At 33.3% G+C, this 26,837-nt stretch overlaps 1 protein-coding gene across 5 annotated transcripts; it reads right to left on the bottom strand.

The window, feature by feature from the left end:
* LOC105885277 (zinc finger protein 711) lies at positions 1–26,622 on the bottom strand. 5 transcript variants are annotated; one of them, XM_012790082.3, is made up of 11 exons: positions 26,319–26,622; positions 24,493–24,617; positions 23,272–23,532; positions 22,802–22,906; positions 15,274–15,816; positions 8,869–9,024; positions 7,727–7,864; positions 5,759–5,896; positions 4,886–4,933; positions 3,157–3,300; positions 1–2,680 (listed from the first exon to the last, which is right to left on the bottom strand). In XM_012790082.3, exons 4-11 carry the CDS (start codon positions 22,878–22,880, stop codon positions 1,503–1,505), a joined length of 2,424 nt encoding a protein of 807 aa, XP_012645536.1. In that variant the 5' UTR covers positions 22,881–22,906; positions 23,272–23,532; positions 24,493–24,617; positions 26,319–26,622; the 3' UTR covers positions 1–1,502. The 5 variants fall into 5 exon arrangements, with proteins under 5 accessions (XP_012645536.1, XP_012645532.1, XP_012645534.1 ...); XM_012790078.3 differs by having other exon boundaries at positions 23,277–23,532; XM_012790080.3 differs by having other exon boundaries at positions 22,802–23,532.
* Positions 26,623–26,837: the final 215 nt, after the last annotated feature.

The following is a 26,837-nucleotide window of genomic DNA, read 5'->3' as shown; positions in this document are numbered from 1 at the left end:
ATGCTTTTTATTGTATGCTCATTTCAATGAGTAACATTTAGAAATAATAATCCCACATAACAGTGACGATCTTATTTTACAGCGTGTACATCATTTACAGCCACATAACACACAATTTTAGTAGATTTTCCAAAGTTAATATTCTGAAGTTAAGAAAGATAAAAAATTTATTCTCAAGGAATGGATTCTTATCTGGTGCAAAAACAGAAAGGTGAACATTTGAAACACAAAGCCACAATATAGCATGAAGTAAAATTACATTTTAATTATGTTGAACAGCTGAATGTAAACATGAAACAACTAAAACTTAAAAGTACACATCATATGCATTACATTTATGAACAGGATTTTCATTAAATTTCCCTAAACCAGCTTTTAATATTAAGCGCCATTTTGATTTGCAGCATGCTAACACAAAGCGTTGTTAAAGGGATGCATATTTTAAATTTATACACTGTAAACTGAATATCCACCTCCGAACTCTATTGGCAGTATATTGTTATGTTAAATACTGCATAAATACTGCCTCATATTAAAAATGCATGTTAATAATATGGTATATCGATTTTAAAAATCAAAAGTTTCAATAATGGCATAAAATTGCACCTTTAAACATTAGAGCAAGTAAGACTAGAACAATCATACTTGCTAAGACTGTCCTAAAAAACCCTCTAGACATTATAATACTTAAGAAAACTGTGTTCTCTCAATTTAATCTTTAGATCATTAAGAAATATAGTGCTGATTTTGTTTGCAACACTACTGCTGCATCCATTTTAGAAAGCCACATTTGACTCAAATATATTTTTTATATATGCCATACTGAACAACAATCAACTTGAACATCCAAAAAAGGGAATTTTAATCCTTATACTTTACCTTAGACTTCAGCACAGAATGCTATATTTTAAACATCCTATCCTGTGATAAGATATTAGCAGCTTTGAAATTTTTTTAATAGTACTGAATTAATCTAACCTGTTTTCTAGTGAATTTTCTTTTAATGAATACACAAAACTTTTTTCATTTCTGGAATTCAATTTCCAGGTACAATATAAAAATCTCAATGAGTAAGTGACTGATGGATGACTGCATTTTATTTCCCCACCCAATTTCTAAAATTTCTTAAAAGTGAGGCTTGCTTGCTATTGCAAAGCATTGTTAAACTCAATTATGTATTCTTTTCAGAAACATTTGACTGTAGTATGATCAGCCAAATCAAGTATTTGTCTTTGCTTTTCCCCTCTGTAGTTTTAATACTATTAAATAGACACTTAAGAAGTTTTTCTGTGACCATTCTATGGTGCTTCTTAAATTATTTAAGAAATTTTCAAAGGGCTATGAGATCCCCTGTTAATTCAAATGTTTTAAGATCTTTAATACAAAGAATGTAAAGTTATGATTTAATATCAAGCTTTGAAACCAGATGAAAGTTAGTGAGATTTTTCTCCCATGTAGCATATCATATTTTGTAAATAACTTCTTTCTTTATATTGATCTTATTACATAAGAGCCTCCTTGTGGTGCCTCATAATATGCTGATTTTTTTCTGATGGTCTTCGGAATCCCTTCTTGCAGAATTCACATCTGTGTGGATAGTCTTTTGTATGTATTGATATCACATGTCGTTTAAAGCCAGATGCATCTGTAGTGCTGTATTCACAATACTCACATTGGTAAATCTTCCTTCCAGTATGGGTCTTCATATGCTTTTTGAGCTCATTTTGTTGCCTGAATCCTCTCTTGCACCTTTTACACTTCAATGACTGATCCTTAGTATGAACTGAAAGGATATGGCCACTAAGAATAAATGGATCTGATGTTTTAAAGTCACAGTGCCTACACTGATGAATCTTCCTACCCTTATGGATATCACTATGCTTTTTGAGCTCAGAAGGCCGATGGAAACCTTTATCACAGACCTCACATTTGTGAGGAAAATCCTTAGTATGGACAGATATGATGTGCCGCTTAAGGTCACTTGAATTGGTGCTCTTGTGGTCACAATGAGGACACTGGTGTGTCTTGTGTCCTTGAAACAAATCCAGATGGCGCTGAAGCTCCCTCTCATCACCAAATGCTTGGGGACAGTGCTCACATTTATATGGCAAATTGTTACCATGCTTAGACTTAATGTGAGTTTTCAGATTTGACTGATCTGCACACCTGAAGACACAATACTGACACTGATATGGCTTCTCACCAGTATGGGTTCTCATATGTTTCTTGAGTTCAGAAGGATGTCGAAAACCCTTCCCACACTCAACACAAACATGAGGAAAATTCTTGCTGTGAACAGCCAACAAATGTCTATTCAATAGTCCTTGTTCTGCAGTTTCATAGTCACAGTATTTGCACTTGTGCATCTTCGGCTCCTTGTCTCTTAAGATAAGTTTATTCGAACTCAGTGGACTAGCCTCTCTGTATCTCCGTGTGTATTCTGTAAATTCATGGGTTTTGTCAACTTTGTTTATAAGCTTATGGCTTTCTAAGTGGTTATGAAAACTCACTTTCTTGTTAGTTGTAAAGTCACAATCTGTACACTGATATTTTTTTCTCATCAAATGATCAGGATGATTCTTCATGTGTCTTTTTAAGAATCCCCTGGATTTAAACTTTTTTGTGCAAATATGGCAAGGGTACACTGTCAGGGGCTGTCCATCAGGACCTATTATAACAGCTAGATAAAAAAAAAAGGAAGTTGTGACATTTGGTCAGACTGTTTTAAAGGATTTTACAACAAAGGCGCCAAATAGTTGGCATTCACTATGTGAAAACTATACTGGTTGAATAAAATCCTGCAGGATAAAAATGCACACTAAAAGTTTTACTTTATGGTAAAGTAGCTCACTAAAAAGTAATAAATGGCATTCTAATATGTCCTCATCATCTACCAAAAGCAGAAACAAGCACCCTTGTTAAACCAAACTAAAAATTCTCTTAAAACATCTTTTGCATAAAGAGAAAACAAGCATAGTTTTATTAAGTACCAGTTACACACACTGCAAAAAAGGAAACCCCGATTATCTATATCATATACAAACAGGTACATGGGAAGTAGGACTACCATGTAAATAACCGATTTTTCCCTTTTGGCATAGAAAAATACTTCCTCATCTCAAATCATTATAATATTCATAAAGCAGAATATTTTACCTGTTTGCCACTGCCTGGTTTCTCCCCTTCTCCTTTTCTTGGCTTTTTGTTTAAGTACTTTATTTGTATTAATGCTATCGCAAATTTGAAGGTACTGGGCTGCTGTACTACTTCTATTTTCTAATGTTGAGTCCAAAGTATTTCCTAGAAAAGAAATTGATACAACATTAAACTACATATATTTATACTTTTTTGGTTCTGTTAAATACACACAACATGGTACCAAGTTTCCACTGCAGCAGTAAATTTTACAAAGTATATCCATCTTCTCATTATCTTTCTTTATCTCTCATACACACACAGACATGTACATGACAATACTTTGAATAGGATAAAATGTGAAATTAACTTTAAAGTATCTCAGTTTGATCATCCTCAAGGAATAAACTGATAACATGAATGTAACACAAGAAACTGAATATTATGACCCTAAACAAAATCTTGGCATCAGATCAATTTTTCACTAATAATGGCTGACGAAATTCAAGAGATTTAGCAAGAAATATACATGTATCAGTGAATCATTATAGTCATGGTAACTATGTGTAATGCATAAAAAACAAAAAAGATCTCTTTGTATATATGCTTCAGAACACTAGATTTGAAGAGTATTAAGGTTGATTTTAGAGGTTAAAATAGGTTTGGCAGGCAATTTACTATAATTTCAGTGCATTCAGAAGTAAGTACTTAATAAAGTCTCAGTTCTTACAAATATGTTGTGGTATCATGCAATTTAATTTAAAAATGTAGACCTACAGAACTGTTGTTAGCTTCTATGCTGTGATCTATGCCTCTCATCAATTTCTCTGAAATCTCCAATTAAGTTTAGAGAGTCAAATACTTCCCAAGGGTAGAAATGGAACAATCAGACACTCTATCATGAGAAAAAGTCTCCTTGCTTAATGGAAAAATAAGACCATCTAGGGAATAACACTAGAGTGTATTAAAACTAAAAAAAACTGGCCGGGCATTGTGGCTCACAGTCTGTAATCCTACCACTCTGGGAGGCCGAGGTGGGAGGATCACTCAAGGTCAGGAGTTCGAAACCAGCCTGAGCAAGAGCGAGACCCCGTCTCTACTAAAAATAGAAAAAAATGAATTGACCAACTAAAAATATAGAAAAAATTAGCCGGGCATGGTGGTGCATGCCTGTAGTCCCAGCTACTCAGGAGGCTGAGGCAGAAGGATTGCTTGAGCCCAGGAGTTTGAGGTTGCTGTGAGCTAGGCTGATGCCACAGCACTCTAGCCCAGGCAAGAGAGTGAGACTGTCTCAAAAAAAAAAAATAGTAAAAAAAATTAAGCTGACACATGGGTTTTATATAACAGTTATATATAAATCTACTGGTTGTCAAAGAAATTAAGAAAACAATTCCACTCTAAGAAAGACATTAACAAGTGGTTGATATTATGTATAATTTTTAGTTTTCTGTTCAAATAATTTCCATTATATAATTTTTTCAATAGCAACCTTTTATGGTCCATGTGGTAAGCTACTTGATACCTATACCTTCAGGGAAATCTAAAATGAACTGCATTGACAAATTAACACACATTATATACATGCATAAATTAATACCCCAAAGAGGTGAACTCCTATGTAACTAACTAGATTAGATGTAATCAGGCAATTAGGAGTCCAACAAATGTCTGTAGACACAAATTCTACACTTACCAAGCAGTATATAAAGCGAGACATTTAACTGACATCTCATGCACAATGCTCTCTTACCTGATGCTTGACAATCTTCATACCTTCGAGAAACTCTTCTTTCATCTCCTAAAAAAAAAGACTAATGAAAAACTGATATGCTGATTATAGTGATTACTAGAGGATCACATTTTAATCTACAAAATCTTACTTTGCCCATCATTCCTTGGATTAGAAAATTTCTTCTTGAATTCTTCCACTCCCATAGATTAGACAATGTCACACACTGAAAATAAGGGCTGCTTTCAGCATTCTTGGAATTGTTAACATCTAGAACAGTTTTAGTTTTTAAATAAAAACTGGGTGTGTATTTCTGTAGAGTATCCCCAACATTGAAGATGCTCAATATGTGACTGTTGAATGAATGAACTCTTGGGAGAACCAAGTTTAGATAAATTTTTCAAAGAGTATACCTGGACCATTTTGTACATTACACAGGAATGAAATAAAATAGACAAAGAGAAAAGATAAATTTACCTTTCATTACATACTTTGTAAAAGAGCATACCTGGATTCGTTTTCTTTTCAAAATCCCAAATATTATCTATGGTGTTAATAAATGAAATAAGTTTTTCTAAAAGGGGAAGGATCGATTTTCAAAAAAACTATTCCTATTTTTGAAAAATAAAATTTTTTATGGCACTCACTTATACAGGTAGGATTTAAAATAGATATTACTGAAAAACAATGCATTAAGCAAGGTTCATTTTAAATAGTACAAGATATGTGGTAGAAAAATCATGTAAAGTAAGTAGAGATGAATCAGTCCACAGCTAAACATTTTATTATATTAGCCAACTCATGGTGGCGTTAGAACAGTATATTTAATAGCCTAAAGGCTAATTAAATACATATGTTATGTACTTATCAGGTGAAAAAATGCCAGTGTCCTACCATATGCCGCAGCCCAGACAACAGGGACAATTGTTTTATTAACATCAGAGTCCTCAAGCTGAATCTCAGGGAGAGAAGTTCCTTCCTCTTCCCCTACAATGACTTCCATGTAAACTTCATCTGCTATTTCAGCGCAACCTAAATTTTAGAAATAATTGCTCGTTTATAACCCCAAATATTTAATAAATGGGTAAAAATTCCAAACAATTTAAATCTTTCAACTTTCAAGATTTCCGTTTGGTTAATTAAAAAATTTAATTTAAATTTATATTAGGCACTTTTGAAGGTCAGTGCCACTAGGAGACTATCATTCACCAAAATTCTTATTCTCTTCTTAGAATCAAGTCCTACGAAAATGGCTTTTTAATTATATAAAACGTGCGCTTGAATGTACTGACTGATCTTTCAGGCATTTCAAATTTTTAAAAAGAGTTGTATTCCACAAATTTGCCTGACAGTTCTTTGGAATTCAGAAAGCATTTCCCATAGAAACAATACTAGAAAGTGGTCCATGCTATCCCATATACTATACTATAATTGAAATGCAGTACTATATATGTAATGAAAATTAGTAAAAAATACTTGTAATTGAAAAAAGTTTAAAAAATTAAAATTATATATATATATATACACACATTGCTAGTGATCAAGAGTATATGGATATTCTTCAAGAGGCTGGTTTTTAAGAGATTCTATGAGGAGAAAAAGCATTAAGTGAGGCTCATTTTAAAAAACAGCATTGTGTTAAAAACATTTAAACACTGGTCTAAGTTTTCCACATCCCCATGTAATTCTGGCATCGGTTAACCTAAGCCTCAGTCTCCCACCTCCTATTGTGCCCCTTTCCTGATCAATGAATAAAAAATAAAGAATTTAGAGACTAAACAGGAATTATTTCATTGAACTCTTTTCCTCTCCATCCAAATCCTCTCCACTCATTTGTTTTGATATCTTCAAGTTGTAATATACTGTTCATGTTTGGGCGTGAAATTCAGCACCATATAACATCTAGAGAAGGAAATTAAGAAATATGCATCAGAGTGCAGCTCAGGTAAAGCCCAATATTGTCAAGATAATGCAATAAAATGGAGGCTCATGCCCTTCTAGAGCAAAACAAAGTAGTGTTTTCCTCAGCATAGTAAGAAGACAGAAGTCTCCTTAGGAAAGGGCTGCATTCCTATACTGAGGTGAGGAGAAAGTAGGAAGAGAGTTAAATGTCCTTATAAGGAAACATGCAGCATGGCAAGAAAGGAAACCTGAGTAGTTTTTTTCACCTTCTGGTACTTAGCCCCAAGAAACCTTAAGAGCAACTACTTGGAGACTATCAACAGCATAATAAATCAAGATCCTGGCAGCTTGCCTTGGAAGAATACTTACACGGATAACCCTTCAGTGACAGAAGAAGAGCAACTAGTTAGCCCTCCACTGTTAAATCCAGATAGAGGCCAATAGTGCTCACTGCCATGTGGAGAGAACATTAGCAGCAGAGACAGACAGCTTTCAGTTCAAATCCTGCCTTATCTACTTAATATTGAAATGATCTTGGGCAAATTATTTTCCCTGCATCTTTTTCCCTTCCATAAAACAGGGATGATGCCACCTACCTCAGAGATAACTTGCGATAACTAAATGAGATAATACATCGCAACACATCCAGTAACATACACACAAAGTAGGTACTCAATAATTATATATTTGCAAACTCCGCTGGAGCCAGGAACTAACTGTATGTTGCTCATCTCTATCTTCCTAGCATAGTATATGAGACAGTATTTCATGTTTGCTGATTTGTACAATAACATGAATGGTCAAAAGGACCCTTCCCTTTTAAATTATTTAAAGCAAAGGGTCAGGCTTATTTCTATCAAATTTTTCTCCTATATAGTACTTATATCTCTGAGATTACTTTTTTTTTTTAAGAATGCATGATGGCTACTGATAAGTCAGTACAGTGCCCTTTTTTCTTACTGATATCATCTTCTTCTTGGGAAGAATCTTTAACTGCCATGTAAACCATCTTCTCCCGCTGCATTCGGCTCTGGTCAAGCACTCCAGCTACAGAATGCCCACTGGTATACTCGCTCTCTGTGACAATTTCTGTTCCACCTTAAAAATTAAAACATGTAAGTGAAGTATCCCAAGAATGGAAAAACAAGCTCCAGATATATTCTCCAGCAAACTGGTATTAACTGAGTAGCACCTAAGTGGACACATAGGTACTACAGTAATAGGGTATTGGGCAGGTGGGAGGGGGGAGGGGGCGGGTATATACATACATAATGAGTGAGATGTGCACCATCTGGGGGATGGTCATGATGGAGACTCAGACTTTTGGGGGGAGGGGGGAAATGGGCATTTATTGAAACCTTAAAATCTGTACCCCCATAATATGCCGAAATAAAAAAATAAATAAATAAATAAATTAAAACATGTATCAAAATTGAGAAGTATCATGAAATAATTCCTTAATAATTAATAAGGAGGAAATATAAGAAATATGTTCCTTTAGAAAAAATACTTTTTAAAGATTCCAGAATAAATTTTAAAGTATCCAGAAAATTTTCATATAAATTACACCTTAAATTTTCAGTAATTACTGAGAAGTAACAACAATTGCTAACACTTACATTACACTTATATGCTAAGCACTACATAAGTCCTTTATATATATGTTTACCCATTTAATCCTCACAACAGCCCTATTAGGTAGTTACTATCATTATGGCCACTTTATGGATGAGGAAATAGAGGCAGAAGAAGATTAAGTAACTTAGGGTCACTCAACTAAGTGGCAGAACTAAGATTAAAACCCAAATAGCCTGCCTCTAGAATCTGTGCTCTTAAACACTCATTATAATTTCTTAATTTAAACCAAATCCTCTCCACTAATTTGTTTTGATATTTTCAGCTACAATATTCTACTCATGGCTGAAAGAATCTAAGAATGACATATTCTGTATTTCTGCTTTATATTCATATAGAATATTTAAAAATATTCCGTGCCCAAAGAAATCTATAAAAAAACTGTGCTATTTTGAAATAGTCCACAGAAAAGGTGAGAATAAATTCTAATACTTATTATAGCGATACATTAAAATTAGTCTTTATACCTATCTCAACATCATCTTCAGCCTCTGCTTTAAATATATATACTTTTATTACTTCTGAACCAAATCCATCTTCTTTAACATCTTCTTGTGAACCATCACTGCCGATTTTTAATGATGTGTTCCCCATATGCTCTAATTTCTCTCCAACATCATCCACTGTAAAATATAAAGGAGGAAAAAGTTTCAGTCAAAAAGTACCATGGACATATAGTGGGTCTTAAGCATAAGTACAATCTAAATAATGTGTTAGACCACTTACCCACCATATTCACTTGATGACCTATTTTGCAGCCATTAAAAGTGTTATAGTTCATGGAAAAACAGGTACAAGATCACAATTATATAAAAGAATCTATTCACAGATCTCAATTTTTAGATACAAAATACATAATAACCATATACCTTTAACTAAAATGGCTTGAGAAAATATTAAATAATTTTCTATCACTTTCAACATTTTCAGTTAAATCCCAACACTAAATTTAATAACAGAAAAATTAAGAAATAAATTATATATTACTCATAAAATAAGCTCGCATAAACAACAGCTCCCAAATTAAATAGAAGTTGTTTCTAAAACCAATTAACACACAAGATCTAGGATTTTAAAAAAGGAAACACAGAGAACACAGAAATGATTTTTATAAAAGGGTCTTTTATTTGAGACTATTACTTAGATTTTATGTATACTTACAAAATTCGATTCTCTGCTATAATCTTTAAGTATAACATTTAGTTTCAAATGAATACTATGTATGAACTATGCAATAAATAGATTAATGAAATTTATCCTATGACCATAAATAATATTCAAACAATACGTCCCCCTAGATATTATATGCCTACTATTTTTATTTCAACACTGTTCCTATAAAAAACTGAACTATAACCTAAATCAAAAATCCGTTCCTCCTTATTATATACATCACAGTACAATATGTATATGAAACAAAATTCTGAAGCCCCTGAGTATACCTAACAATTCTTGAACTAATAAAAGCAGAATAAAGTGGCATTAAAAAGCTTTTAACTTGGTACTCAAAAAAAAAAAATGTAACCAAAATCTAAATGGGTCAAAGTCTAAGATTATCCCTACTTCAGTTTCAAATTTGATACATGTAACTTCAAAAAAAGTTGTTTGGCCTTTCAAATGGTGGAAAACAATACATTTCAGAAATTCTTTTCACATTGAAAAGCTACTGTAACTTTGTGATTAAATATAAATGACTCCACACTATTTAAGAGTTTGAATAGTTTATCGCCTATGAAAGAAAGCATCCAAATGATTAAAATGAAAAGACTAAATATTTTCATTCCATCAAAGCTCCCAATTCTATTACTGTATTTTCAGCAACATTTTTGGCAATGAAACAAATTATAATGAAAGAAAAAAATGATGAAGTATCTAATATTACTAGTTTAATAGCTTCTCTTGTAAAATATGTTGAATGAGATCATAGAAAAAATTAAAGGAATAAGTTAAGTTTTCAGGAAAACAGTCCTCTTTCATTCTTAGAAATAAGGATATAGGATATACAAAAACTTCAAAAAGTATCAAAAATATTAATTTCATAGTTTCAGATAACTTGTGGTAAATTAATGAAATAATTAAAAACTCTTGTTTGATAAATCCTGCTTTATTATACATGAATGGTTTAAGGCGATCATAGTTCCCTCTGAGATAAGCTTAATTAAAAATATAATTCACAAAATTAAAGCTAATGAAATAAAAGGCATTTTTGAACACTTCTTAATAGCGTTGTAGCATAATTTTAGCTTTAAGTATTAAAATTACTGTTGCTATTGATTCCATTCTCTGTTGCCATTCTCTCTGATTCCATTTCTACCTTTTCTGAAGGTTCATACTTTAAGTTTAATGTACCCATTATTTTCTTAGATTAGATTCCTCAGAATGAGCAATTTTAAAATGCACTGAATAATTAAATGTGTTATTTTAAGTTCATAGGTGATAGTTATTAAAAATGTTAGTGTGCAGCTTTAAGATGTAAACCATCAACTTGACCAAGATTTATTCTATATCCTTTGTTACAGAAAGTACAAAACTAACAAAGACTTAATAGGCAATCAACTGACTTTGGGAATAAATCTATAAAGACTCTTCTAAATGAAGATAATACTCAAAATACCTTAAATCCAAGTTTAACTTTTTTGCTTGTTGTAAGGCATTCAAGCCCCATAGTATTGTTTCTCAACCTAGTAATAATATAATAATCACTACAGAATTCCACTGGCACATAATATAATAGAAAAGAGTAAGGTGTATTGTTTGCAACACTGCAAAGTTTGGTAACAATCAATATTCTTTTATAGCCTATTGGCACAATTTGATTAAAATTTCATTTTAGTAAAATGAATAATATAAAATTCCTTTTTAAAGCTAAATAGGCTTTTTGCTGTACTCTTTGTAATTCTTTTTTTTTATTTATTTGATTTTCTATCCTTTTTTCTTTCACGTGCGGTGCTGAGGGTCAGTGTCTACCAAATTTTTGCTGTACTCTTTGTATGTTACATCTACCAAAATTATATGGTGGGCATGATATCATAACTATAGTATACTATGCCACAGGGATGGATCAGGTAATATACAGAAGATCTATATTTCACAATATATGAAAAATCAAAAAATTAGTCATGTTTAGATTTCAAACGTGTGTCACTTCCAGGTTTATACCCAAGAAAAGTGAAAATATATGTCCATACAGAAACCTGTACACAAATCTTCATAGCAACATTATTCATAAAAGCCAAAAAGTAAAAACAATTCAAATGTTTATCAACTAATGAATGGATAAATAAAATGTGATATATAATGGGCTGGGCGCAGTGGCTCATGCCTGTAATCCTAGCACTCTGGAAGGCCGAGGTGGGAGGATCGTCTGAGCTCAGGAGTTGGAGATCAATCTGAGCAAGAGTGAGACCCCGTCTCTACTAAAAATAGAAAGAAATTAGCTGGACAACTAAAAATATATTAAAAAAAAAGATTAGCCAGGCATGGTGGTGCATGCCTGTAGTCCCAGCTACTCGGCAGGCCGAGACAGAAGGATTGCTTGAGCCCAAGAGTCTGAAGTTGCTGTGAGCTAGGCTGATGCTAGCCCGGGCAACAAAGTGAGACTGTCTCAAAAAAAAAAAAAAAAAAAAAAAAAAAAAAAAAAAAAAAACAGAAAAAGAAAAAGAAAAAGAAAAAGGAATGAAGTACAGGTGACCCTTTAACATGGGTATGAACTGCCTGGGTCCATTTATACGCAAATATTTTCTGCCTCTGCCACCCGAAAGAGCAGACTAACCCCTGAATGTGAAGATGATAAAGACCTTTTTGATGATCCACTTCCACTTGAAAAACAGTACATATATTTTTTCCTTCCTTATGGTTTTATTAACATTCTTTTCACTAGCTTATTTTATTATAATATAGTATATAATACATACAACATACAAAGTATGTGTTAATTGATCAGTAACGCTTTTGATCAACAGACTATTAGTAATTAAGTTTTCGAGAGTCAAAAGTTATATACGGATTTTTGACTGCACAGGGGAGTGGGGCTCAGCACCCCTAACTCCTACATCATTCAAGGGTCAACTGTACTTATACATGCTATGACATGAATGACCCTTGAAAACATTATGTTAAGTAAAAGAAGCCAGACACAAAAGGCTACATATTATATGATTTCATTTATATGAAATGTACAGTATAGGAAAGATCTATACAGACAGAAATTAAATTAGTGGTTTCCTGGGAATAGATGGAGGGGGGGGTAACTGTTAAAGGGTATAGAGTTTCTTTTTGGTGTGATAAAAAAATTATAAAATTGATTGTGGTGATGGGTGGACAACTCTGAATATACAAAAACCCACTGATTTGCATACTTTAAATGGCTGAATTGTATAGTGTGTGAATTATATCTCAATAAAGCTGTTCTATTTTGAAAAATTACAAAGGTGATAACTTTGTTATTTTAACCCTAAAACTGGAGAGGTTTGAATGAGATTTCCCATCATGACCCTACCAAGATATTTTGCTTCATACAAAATTATGCTTTTGGAAGAAATATGAATTGATTTTTAAAAGTCATTTACATACATTATATTTGTTCTTTATAAAGGGACTTCTCTGCCCCAGGGAAGCTTTTCACAAAGAAAATAATCACCCATAAATGTCTTATGGTTGTTAGGTATTTTTAAATAGCACACCTGGGACAACTTTAGACAGTTAAGTTATACTATATTAATTTCCAAGTTACTTAGCACAAGTGGGAGAACCTAACATCTATTAAGATAAAGAATTTGTGAGGTCTGGCCTGAACATGGACTAAACTCAGATGCACCTCAGATACTGAGAGAAGGTAAACTACTCATTAATTCTAAAACTCAACTACTGATGAGGTTTCCTTATAGGAATAGTTAGGGATTCAGGAACAAGACAAAGATCCGTTTTAAGTCCTTAACTTTATCTCTTAGATATTTTGAAAATCTATATTTTGAAAAAAAAAGAAAAAACAGAGAAGAGAACTTCTTGAATTAACACTGAGGTCTTTCAAGGCAATTTATTCTGTAACTCCTGAGAGTTTCAATGGCTAACAGAAACCAAGAGGCAATGAAAATGAAATGAAGAGTAAGGAAAAGATGAACAAAAATTAGAGGAAAATAAATTAAATGGAAATGGTAATACTAAATAGTCCCAAATTTAAGTATGATAACCATTATAAAAATGGCCAAGGATCTGAGTAATGGGATAATGGGTGATACAAGAAAAAACTTATATTTTGTATATTTGAACACTGCATTTTCCATAAAAATAATTAAATTTTAAAGAATTTTTAAAAAATCATTGCTGATGATTAAAGAGTTAACTCTTTACTAATGATTAAAGAGTTAACTAATCTCAGCCTAAATTTCCCCTAAAATAACCTCACAGTAGGTTTAATAATATTAGAACAATACAATGTTCTTCTTAATTTTCAGTCTAATTTTATTAGACTAGAAGGACAGACATCCTTGCATTTGACATGAGGTCATTATCAAAACAAATATTCCAACTTAAAATATTCCAGAATTTTTTTTTTAAAAAAAGCTTTGGCAGAATCAAGTCACAGAAGATAATGTAAAGTATGACTGTTCATAATACGACATATAAATTTTAGACTACTTTAATACCAAACAGTTTAATTTAATGAATACCCTTTTGAAAGCATATTGAACTTATTTTAGTACATGGAGACTACCAACTTTTGTCACATCATTTTATATGATAACCAAAACTAAAGGTTTTTTTTTTTTTTAAATGTCAGGTTAAGATGTAAATATGGAGTGCTTTAGTAATCCACATCTATTTGAGAATAGGTAACATTTGCAGTCTTTTAATGGCTTAAATCATTCCCTTAAAAACAATGTAAATATTTACCTTCAAAAGTGCTTACAGAGTAAAAAAAGTTAACATGCTAAAATTCAGAATCAAATTTAAAAATGAAATAAATCTAGTTTATTTTTAGTTTTAAATTCACTGACATGCATATAACATTCAATCACTTTACACACACATATATGCACACTCTATCACTTCCCAATCAATCATTTTTGTATTTTAAAGAGAAAAGAACAAAAATCCTACATGGAAAAGTGAAAAGTCTTTATCTAATCTTTACTACTTGTAGCATGAGCCCTTAAAATTTAATAAGGAATAGAGTGACCTCCTCCTTAAACTCCATCAATAACTTATCATGAGATTTTTATTATCACTGTTGCTCTGGCAAATCTATCACTTAAAAAGAGACAAAATATTCCTACCTTCCCCCCCTTCAGATGGATATTTTAAGGATCTTGCAAAGCAGTTTAAAATGAGCATGTTAAATAGTTTTGCATAAAATACACACACACATATTTAGACAAACAGAATATAAACACAGGGAGAACTGTAGGACACAATCTGAATTTATGATTTGCTTTTCAGTATTTAATTTAAAAATATAACATTTCATAACATATTATGCTTACGTTCCTAAGCAAAACTAAATCTACAATTCCATAGCCGGCTAGAAAGCTGTGGCTGTATAAAAAAAGTTCCCATTTTTAAATACATATATATTTATCATTAAAATTTTAAATCAGTTAATGTTATTGAAAATGCCAAATCTATATTTCTATTTTAAGATACTAATAAATTGCATCATTTTACTTCATTTTGACTAAGACTTTTTACTGAATAAATTAAAAACATGAGTAAACTCAAGGAAGCATCTCAAAAACACAGCTTCAAAAAAATTATCTTTTTAAAATTTCACCCATAACTTTTATTGACTATATCCCCCATCTCAGAAAACCTTTCAAGATTATATTAATATAAATCGATCTGATGAGTAATTATGGACTTTATGTTTCACTTACAAGATATCATTAAATAGTCTTCAGAAGTGCTCTTGACGTCATCATCATCATCATCTTCGGTTTTTATAGTAACTGTAGAACCAGGAACGCCACCAGCTGCCTGAATCACAGTTTCTGTATCTGAATTAGTTACAAGAACCTCCTCTGATACCATTGTGGGAGAGTCAACTCCTGACACACAATCTTGGACCACATGTTCCAAGTGTCCATCAGGACCAGTAACAAGGTCAGCCACAAAAACCTGCTCAGGTACCCTAACGGTTTCTGTAATTAGTTCAGAAGTCAAGATATGATCACCATCATCTTCCTCTAAGTCTTCTTCAATGGCAACATCAGCTTCAAGTACAGCTTCAGGGACAATCACACCTTCTGTTACTACATCAGTCTCTGCGATGATATCAGGCCCATGGACAACTTCAGCTGCAAGGCCATGATCAAGAGTTATCCCATCATCTGTGACAACATCAGAAACTAATACAGCTTCAGGAACTGAAACAACAATATGATCTCCATCGATATGCGCAGTACCAGCCATTCCAGCCACTACAATACAAACAATTATCCAAAAAAGATAAAGTTATTTTATTAATTAAAAGTACTATATTTAGTATATCAAATTCTATAAAATGTTTCTTAAACACTAAATATTCCTGGCCAAATATATCATTTTTAAAAATCACTGACAATTTATTTAACTGCAATAAAAACTATCACCAACAAGGAACTGGGATAGAGGTAGATGAAAACAATATTAGTAAAATCTAAATTAAGACCTTAAAAATCATGTACTTTATTTTTTAAGTAAAATATAAAAGCCATAATGAGATATCACTATAGTCCAATTAAAACAGCTAAAATAAAAAGTGTAACATCACAGGCTGGTGAGGATATTGAGAAACTGGACTTCTCATACTATTGGTAAAAATGTAAAATGGTAGCAATCACTCTGGAAAATAGTTTGGTCAAGTTAGTTTATTCAGGTTTTAGTTTCTTACAAAACTAAACATGTACTTACCATACAACCCACCAATTGCAATATTGGGCAATATTCCCCAGAAAAATTAAAACATTACTAACAGTTCACAGTAGTCACAGTAGCTATTACTTGTAGTAGCAAAAAATTGGAAAACACCCAAATGTCCTTCAGCAGGTAAATGACTGGTTAAACCAACTCTGACACATCCTTATCACAGAATACTACCCATCAATAAAAAGGAACAAACTATTGATACATTCAACAGCGTGAATCTTCTCCAGAAAATTATTCTGAGTGAAAAAATCCAATCAAAGGTTATGATATAATATAACGTATAGATAAAATAATTTATAATATTCTAAAAATAATAAAACTATAGCAATATAAGGACAGATTAATGGTTGCTAAGTGTGGCGGTGTGTGTGTATGTGTGAATACTCAGAGATAGCATATATATGATATAGTAGTTCTGTACCTTCATTGTGGTGGTATTTACATGAATCTGTATGTGGGATAAAACTGCATAGAACTATATACACACATGCATACAAATGTACATAAAAACGGTGAACATTGAATAAGCTCTGTGGTCTAGTTAACAGTAATGCACCAATGTTAATTTCCTGGTTTTGATATTGTACTGCAGTTATATAAGATGCCACCTTTAGAGGTAGATGAGTAAAGGATACATAGGATTTTATGTACTACTTTTTCCTACCTCTTCGGAGTCTATGATCGTTTCAAACTATTAAAATAAAAAGAAAACACAAACATAAAAAGATACTAATATGTTATATTAAGTTAGCTAATAAAATATTCTATTATAAAATATGTATTACAAACATGAAAGTCCCTAAATTTCTTCAACTTATAAAACACTCCAGGATGAAAATTAAACACCCCATGTTCTCACTTATAAGTGGGAGCTAAGCCATGGGTATGCAAAATAGACACAGAAGACTCTATAAGTAGACTTTTTGAGAAGGGGGTAAAGGATGAAAAATTACCTAATGGGAACAATGTACACTATTCAGGTGATAGGTACACTAAAACCTCAGACTTCACTACTATATAATATATCCATGTAACAAAATTCCACTTGTACCCCCTAAATCTATTGAAATTTTTAAAAGAAGCAAAAAAAGAACTATTATATCCAAAATTGGAAGGCATGTTTCAATACCTGATGTAGTTGGGAAAAATCCTACTCATTTTAGACTAAGATTTGGTGATGATAGTAAAGCTGTAGGAACAAAGTTTTAATGTTTTCCTTGAGCAGCATGGTAAATAACTACCTACCTTATAAATATTGTATGAGCATAAATTCTCTTCATGAAGAATTCTGTAAAGTTCTGCCTCCCTGAGATGGTACAGTAAACAAGAGAGTTTGTGGACCTAGTTATAATAATAAATTATCTACATGAAATAATCCAGTACAAACCTTTCCCACATACTGATCACTCTCTATAAAGAAGTACCTAAAAGAGTGCCATTTGCTATACAGTGTTCACTATTTTTAACCAGTTCAGCTCATTATGGAAGTTAGTTAACAAGTTAGGATGGAGACCATCAATACCCTAAAAGCCATCAAAGAACAAGATGAGAAGGGAAAACTCAGCTTTCAACAGAGCTCTTGGGCTTATTTTCCTTTCAACCCTTCTGGATCCTTCTCACCATTGTCAAACTCTCACCTAAACCATTAAATTACCCCAAAAGGACACAACTATAATTCTGGTAGACAAAGGGAGTACATATAAAACAAGTGCTTTTTATTCACTTGTTACTCCACTGGCTATTTCAGAGATGGGAAAGGGGTAGGGGTTAAATTTAACATTCAATAACTGGAAATGTGGTTTTAGCAAGAAAAAATTAGACGTTAATCCTGTAAAATTCACAGTATGAGAATTCTACATATATAAACAATAAATTATTATTATTTCATAGAAATATTTTTACAAACCAAAGATTTAAAATATGGAAAATTCCATTCATTTTAGAGAATTGCTGGAGATTAGTCTGGTTCCTGAGAATAGACCGTAGAAAAGTATTGAAAAATAGCATGCTAATTATTAACCTGATTCAGTAGATTCTAAGGAGATGCCATAGATTGGAATAAGTGCTTTTGAGTTCATCTAGGCTCTAGTAGGAATTCATATGTCAAAATAAATCAGATCTAAAATAAAAGAAAAATCCTAATATGCTTGTTACTATGAACCAAATGATCTCAAGGATATTAGACCGAGACCTAATAATTCCCCCACAGAACATACTGGCAGATTACTCAGACCAAGATGTACAATATCTTCTATTAAATTTTGTTCTTTCCTCTCATCAGTTCATCTGTTACATTCCATTGAATTTCTAAACAAAGTCACTTATTTATCTACACATTAGCTATATTTATTGAGCACTATGTCATAAGCAACCTGCTAATATTTTTACATATTTTGATCTCATTTAATCCTCAGAACAACTGCATAAGAGTGTTATTATACTCATTTTAAATATGAAGGAACTATGATTTAGAGTTGTTAAATAAGCTTGATCAAGGTCCAAGCTGGAAACCAAACTCACTGACTCCAGACTAGCTTTTTTATACTTGCTTAAGAGGAAGAGAGAGTTTATTTACCCTAGATACTGTTTTGTAAAAAGATTTACAAGCTTAACCAAGTGAGGCACTACTAGAGGAATAGTTTGAGGGAAAGAGTAAAAAGACCTATTACATAGTCACTCATTTAAATTTATAAGCAGTCAGTAAGCAGCACTAAATAGCATTAAGAATTTACCTTACTAGCTTAGGAAATTATAAATGATAAGAAAAAATCATTTAAAAAATGTGAAATCAATTAGATAACCAGATAGTTAAGAAACAAGTCCTGGTTCAGGCACTTCCCATTTTATTAAAGTTATTTCATTTAAATGTGAATACCTGGAGCATCACCAGAATCATAGTATGAAATCAGTTATTTGTTGGGTCTGTCTTGGATCACTATCTAAGGCTATTTTGTTATTTATAATAAGTCCCACAGCACTTAGACTCTGCAGCATTAAAATTGTAAGCAACTATTTAATTCAATGGCATGCTTCAAGGACAACTATTATACTGAGATACCAGCAAGGTTATTACAGAAAACACAATGTTGTAAATTTTTAAATCTTAAGTATCCTTCAAAATAAATTGGTGTAATGAATTCTGAATTAATGATTCAGATTCTCTGGATAGTAGTCAACCCATACTCCCAACCAAGAACCTTAAAGAATTTGGAAATCATGTGCCACATAGTGTTCTTATTTGGCTAGCTCTACCTGTGTATGCTAAACATTATGTTTCATAAATATCATTAATTTATCAGGTTGCAAATATCTAAACTTTGATGGTAACAGAAATTTAAAGAGAATGTATCTAATTTCTAATGAAATTTAAGAATTTAGAAAATTTAATATGTGAGTAAAATAATCAATCAGAAGAATGCTGCTTTCAGAAGAAATCTAAGTTACCAGGGATGAAATTTCCAAAAGTTCTCCCAATAAAGGTCTTTTTTAGGTTTAGACCTATCTGACACCTTTGTATTTCACAAAATATCATATAAAAAATGAAAACACCTGTGTATGAAGTTGTGCTCAGAACTATATATCAAAAAATATATAGAGAGTACCTGTATTTAAGGGGTCAGAATCTATTTACCAAGGACAAATGGAAATTTAACATATTTTAGGTCAATATCATCCCAAAACACAAATGAGTGAGCATAGCACATATTAGTCATTCTTAATCTAACTGGAAATTCAGAAAAATAATCTGACCAAAACATAAAAACAATTAAGTTGTCATTGATTTATATACCTCAATTTAAGATAATACAAAAATAAAATTTTTAAAAATGCATCCTTTAAAAAAAACCAATAACCAAAAACACTACTAGGCAGTTGAATCATGAACAGGTGTATAACAAAAAAAACAGTAGCTTTAAACTTTTTTCTGGTATAAAATAGTTTATTTACTCTATTTAATTTGTTTTTAAAAGGGATTAAGATGATACTACAAAAATACCAATTAAAAATTAGAAGTAGTTCTCAAACTTTTCAATTTTATTATTCCTAAAGAGGCAGGCAAAAGTGAATACAAATTTTGCTTCCTACTCCATATTTATGTGACTATAACTGTGTGTAGATGTATGTGTGTATGCATATTCTCCTCAATTCAAATGAAAGGGACTCCAAAATGACATGCTGTCTATCTTGTAGTTTCAGGTATTCCTTGACACACTGCTACTTGCCTCCAAGGTCACTCATACTCCAGTCTAAGATGCAAAGCTTTAGGTTAAACAAAATTGTTCAAATACATTAAAAATATTTTAACAATCCAAATGTCTGTCAACTGATGAACAAACAAAATGTGGTTTACCCACACAATGGAATATCATTTGGCAATTAAAAAATAAACTATATACTGATACATGCTACTACATGGATGACATTGAAAACATGCTAACCGAAAGAAGCCAGAAACAAAAGGCCATATATTATATGATTCTACTTGTATGAAATAGTCAGAATAAACAAATCCATATACAGAAAGATTAGTGGTTTCCTAGGGCTGATGGTGAGAGAATGGGGAATGACTGCTGATGAGTATGAGGTTTATTTTTAGGATGATGAAATGTTCTAAAATTAGGTAGTAGTGATGGCTATATAATTTTGTGTATATACTAACAACCACTGAATTATATACTCTAAAACTGGTGAATGATATGGTATGTAAATTATATCTTAATAAAAAGTAAAGAAGAAAAAATACGTATATAAAATATTTTAATATGAATTTAATATGTTTAATATGTTCTATGTCCCCAGCAACTAAAAGGAAGTAAGTATTAGATGTAATAAAGGATTGATTAAACCTCAAGACATTGAGGGGGAACAATGGAAAGAAAGGTAAGAGGAACACTACGTAAATACTCACTAGCACCAATCATATTTTTTTAATCCTTTGAAAGGAATCACATTTTACTTGCTCATAAGCAACTTCTTCAGGAGTGAAGGGGGTTCTGGTACTTTATCCAATGCTACAGGGTAGGTAACATTTTGTATTAAATGGAGAAAATACTATATTATTTCTGTTTTAAAATAATTTATTTTAAAAGGTAAAAAAATAAAATTGGCATTTCAACCAAAATTTATTTACCATACTGAAATTCAAGTACTCCAATATTCTAAAAACTATCAACTGTCTAGCAAAAAATTCATAATGACATCTTTACTCTCTTACTTTTTGGCCTTATTGTCCTTCCTCTAGAATTAATTCCTGTACTTTTTTTCACCCCAATCCATTTCTAAATCATCCATAATCAATACAACTCACTTATCTTTTAGAAGAATAAATTCATGATTCCTTTCTATTTCTTCAATTAAGTACACAGACATCTCAAACCTTACCACATTCAATCTTGAACTACTCAACTTTATTCATCTGACAGAAATGTCAAAGAATCATAGAACTGGAGAGGACTTTAAATGTTATCTAGTCCAACTACCTCATTATAAAAGTGAATTCAGTAATTTATCCACGTTTAAACAGCTAGTTAACAGCACTGCCATGACTAGAATAGTTCTTCTGACTCCCATTTCCATGGGCTTTACAACAGGGGACCAAATGACATAGTCAACCATAACATCCAAGAACAGTAGTAGCATTTTCTTTATTGAGCAAAATATCACTTGTTCTAGTCCCCCGTCATTAATTTCAGCTTCAACAACTGCATATTACCTTGTTTCCTATTTTTTATCCCAATTTACGATGTCTTCTCTGCTCTCACTCCAATATTATCTTCAATTCTTATGATCTCATCCCTGCCTTTTATATTTCACATATCTCTATTTCTCACATTAACTCATTTTCTCACATTAACTCACATTAACCCTGGCCAAATTCAGTTTCTTTGTTGACTGTCAATAGAATCTTAGCATAGTCAACAAAATGACCGCTGTTAAGAGGCTACTGAAAAACTTGGCCACAAAAGTAGGGAGTCTTTTCTTTTTCTAAAAAAAATGTATGCTAGTGCTAAAACTTTCTGAGGAAATAGCATCAGAATATCATTAATCATCTAGTGCACAATTTTGCATATATCATTATATAAGCATCTAACTTCTCTGAATTGATGGAAGCAATTCCTTTTCCAGCTTTATTAACAATGCAGCTTAAAATGTATTTTAGAAAGCCAATTTAACATTTCTTACATGTGAGAGCTGATATATACTATCTGAATGTGATATAATTATGCAGTTGTTAATGCAAATTGAGTTTTTCACTTTCAGTAACATATTACTACTATATTCCAGGTTTCCTTGCCTCCACCTTCCCACAAATTGTAAGGATGATTTTAAGTAGAACACTGACACATAGTTTAAAGAAAATAAGCTCTACAAATGTATTTTCCTAGTAAAAGAACAATTTTTCATTGCAATTCTCTCCTTCCTCAATTTATTTTTGACTTTTAGTATGTTCTTACTTTTTAAAAAAGAAAGCGAAATGCAACAAAGAAAATGCTTTACCAAAATCCTGCATAATCATGGTATGGGCCATTCTAGAGTCTGATGTGTGTAATCCAAGACTTCCACCACCTGAATCCATACTTAGCAAAGTTCATTCACAAATATCTGCAAAAGAAATTATTTTAAAAACAGTTTAAATACATTTAGCTCAAAGTCAGTTGTTTTGAGGAAAAAAATGCAATTGAAAATATGCCTTTCAATCAGATGTACAAAGCTCATTACAAAAGAAAATAAAACAAACTAAAATCTTGATTAGATGTTTTATGTGACAACCATAAATAAAAGAAGGGCCAGGTGTACATAAACCAAACATAATGGAGAATAAGGCACAGTAAGGGTGATGAGCCATGGGGAAGTGATAGAAGCAAGCAAAAGAACAAAATTGCAGTGTTGAGGTTCCAGTTTAAATATGTTACAAAGGAGGAAAAAAAGAAAAAGATGACAACAGACAATAGTTGGGATATTTATACATTACTAGAGGACTCAGATGTCTAGTATTAGTGAATTTCATCCAGTGGTTCTCATCCATTTCTTCCAGACCCAGTTCAGCTCTGCAGCGAAGCTCTGCAGATAAACGTGTATTCACCTCTGGTTCCTGGGGTTCTACTTATAACGTAAAATGTTCTATCCCAGTTTCCCTGGAGTTCTTTGAACCAGTAAGAACTTCTGGCCTCACTCTACTACATTCTCTTGTCTCACAGTTTTGAGGACTCATGAAACATGACTGCTACCTAAATATGGTAAAGATAAGATCAATCACATACAAATATTTAGCAAATTGTTTCTTTCAGCATTATCATTTACTTGTAATTGTACAATTGAATTGTTTTCATTAGTGATTAATAAAATTATGCTAGCTTCATGGTAGTTTTGAAAACAAAGGCTCATCACTCTATTTCATTTCAAATGACTCATATATAAGATTATCAAACAGTATGAACATAAAGTCAGATGTTTTCACTCAATATATTTCTTACAACAATTACATATCCATTTCTCTTCAAATATAAGACTCTAAGTAAATCAACCAAAAAAACAAAAAAAACCTATCAATTTTATAAAGCATTTATCTCATTTTCACCTGGAAGTGTTTAACAGATTGGGTTATACTGCACAAAAGATGAAGTTAAAAATTATGAAAGTTTTAGTAAGCTGCCATGTAAAACAACTTAATCTATGTTTAAGTATGGGGTATCCCTTTTTTCCTTGCCTAAAAGTTATTTAGGTATTTAGGAGGCAGGAGAGTCTCACAGAGTAACCCCTATCAACATTTAAGTTATATATATAAATATACTATAGAAGTAGGTAACATAAGTAGGTGACATTTCCACGTATCAAACAATTCAGAGAGAATTACTTTATATGTGAGCAAAATCACACATTTTTAGAATTCTTAGCTGTGTTTTATCTTTTTTCAAATACCACATTGTTTTCTGCCTTGCTGTTATGCAAAATGGGGTCAAGAGGTCAAGAGAATTCAAAATAAATTACCTGTCTGTTCACACAGATAAATTAAAATGCCATAAGGACTTGTTCTTAACATTTTAAACATTATACTATTTGGATTTTAATCCGACTAATTGCTTTCTTTATCACATAACTAATAGAACAATTACAAATGTCATAAAATGTTTTAAAAACTTAATTTTAATTTTTAAATAAGATAAAACATTAAGTAATTTGTTAATCACCTTTATATCAGTGTCTCGAAGAAACTGTAGATATTTTTACATATTGCAAAGTAAAATCTGCAGCAATGTCTTTTTATTTTTCCTTCTGAACTATGTTATTTTCTTTGGGAAAATGTTCTCTTTACCTATTATAAAAATACATTCAAAATTAGATAGTTTAAGACATTTTAAACCAAATCTCTTACACGACTTAAGAATGTTTTTCTTTACACTTGAATTTGTGGTGTGAGGCTGGGAAGGGCTCATATGCTCAAATCTGTGGTAATCTAAAAGGCAACCAGAGGGATTCCAACAGAAACAACTAGTTACTACAAAATAAGCAATGTTATTACACTTAGAATTTGACCACTTGATTAAATCAAAATCTTCTTTAAAGCACATTTTAAAAATCACTAACAATACCATATTTGGAAAGTGAAAGAGAACCAAGGGCAAGCTTTATTCTTGCCAAATCCATACAGAAAAAATGTGCACCACCACTCAGTAAAGTGTAAAAATTACAACACATAGTGCAACTATCATGGGAAGTATTACACTGTCTGAATACCAAACCGGAGCACCCTTTTCCCATATAGGAAGTTTCAATAAGATCAATAATAAATGAAGTATGAGAACTGTAGTGTGTTAAGTATTCAATGGCCAATAGACAGGTAGGCTTCTTAGTCTGCTTAAGAGTGTATATTTCACATCCTTATTGAATGGAGGTAACCCACCATATAGGTTTCAAGTAAATATCTTTTCATCAATGTACAGGGAGCAGAAATCACAAAAAGAAAATTTTACTCTCATCTGTCTCCTCTAGCATAGCTCATTCAGGACCTAGCTTCTCAGTGATGTCAATAGGATGAGGAATAGAAGAGAAATGGCAAGGCAACGGAGCAAGAGAATGCGAAAGTAGTATTTGCAAAGATGGGAAACAAAGGAGCCGTGGCAAGTAGCAGTATTGCAGCTTTGGACGCAGCCCTCTTCCCGCATAAGTCTCCCTTTCCCACGACCATGCCAAGTTTCAATCATTTCGAGCAGAACGCTCACACGTGCCCTCTCCGATATTACCCATCTGACTGGATCTTATACCGAACAAGAGAACCTTTGCAGTGGAAAGGAAGAGACTGAGAAGACACGAATACCCTTTCCCCTCCTCCCTATCACTTGGTGCAGCGGTCGCCACCGCTGCTACTCACCCCCTCTCAAGCCTCCTCCTGCTTCCTCTGCCCCGCTACATGGGAGACGGCTGCGAACCAAAATGGTGGTGTTTTAGTGAAGGCGACAGTTGCCGCACAAGGCTGCCCCCGCCCCCCAGGCTCTGATGGCTCCCTATTCCTTAAAATGCCCGATTCAGTGCCACTTCCTCACAATCGCCGCCATCCCTTGCACATTCCAAAGGTTACCATTAGCTGGGAGCAGAGGCAGGGGCGAGAGGCGCGAGTGAAAGGAATATTGGGGGGGGGGGGTCGCTGAGAGAAAATGCCAGGGGGACGCCGCATTCTTCAGTTCGCCGTTTTGTTTTCCGCCATTTTCCTGTCACCCTAAACCACCGACGGCTCAACGACGGCTCTCACTAGCTCCCTGGGTCTCTGGCCTAAGGAAAGAGGAGATTGGCTGAAAGGGAAACCCATACTTCCCTCAATTCCTCCAGCTCCTGCCTGCCGCTGAGGAGAAAAACTGTCCGACTGAGGGGGAGGGAAAGCTTAGAGACTAGACGCCACTTCCATTGTTCCCTTCACCCTACACTACATGCTGGGTGTGAGCCTCTCCTCCCCTCACACAAGAGACACTAAGCACAGCGAGTCCAAGTCCCTCTAGTTCCTCCTCAAGAGTCTCCTTACCTGCGGCGGCCGCCGCCAGTCAGACTATGACCGCGCTCTGGATTGCTGCGGGGGCGGGGGGGGGGCGGCAGCTGTGGATCCGTAAGGTCCTCACATTCGGGTTTCCGAGGTTCCGCAGCCCGAGCCAATCACAAGCCTCTCTGCGTCTGGGAGGCGCGCAGCCTCGTCCTCCTTTATAACGCTGCTGACCTGCTGAGGTTGCATTACGTCACACTACCCTTGCTGCAGGGTAGGGGGCCGAAGGCGGGGGGGCGCGCACGCGCGCCCGGGAGATCCAGGCGCCCGCGCTGGATTTGTGCTTGGAGACCCCGCGGACTTGCAGCCAAAGCTGCAGCGCCGGCCGAGTCCAAGTGCGCAAGCCCAGATCTTGGCGCGCCCCTGAGGAGTTTCCGTGGGAAGATTTTCTGTTTTACAGGTTTCCCAAGGGAGAGAATAGGGAGAGGGGAAGAATTAGTGACTGAACTACCACTATCTGAACCTGTAATAGATGTTGGACGATGTTAAAAAATATATCGGTCC

This window comes from Microcebus murinus, chromosome X, assembly GCF_040939455.1.
Source record: "Microcebus murinus isolate Inina chromosome X, M.murinus_Inina_mat1.0, whole genome shotgun sequence".
Taxonomy (NCBI): domain Eukaryota; kingdom Metazoa; phylum Chordata; class Mammalia; order Primates; family Cheirogaleidae; genus Microcebus; species Microcebus murinus.
Note: the sequence above shows the minus strand (reverse complement) of the source record. Positions and strands in the feature narration are given on the sequence as shown.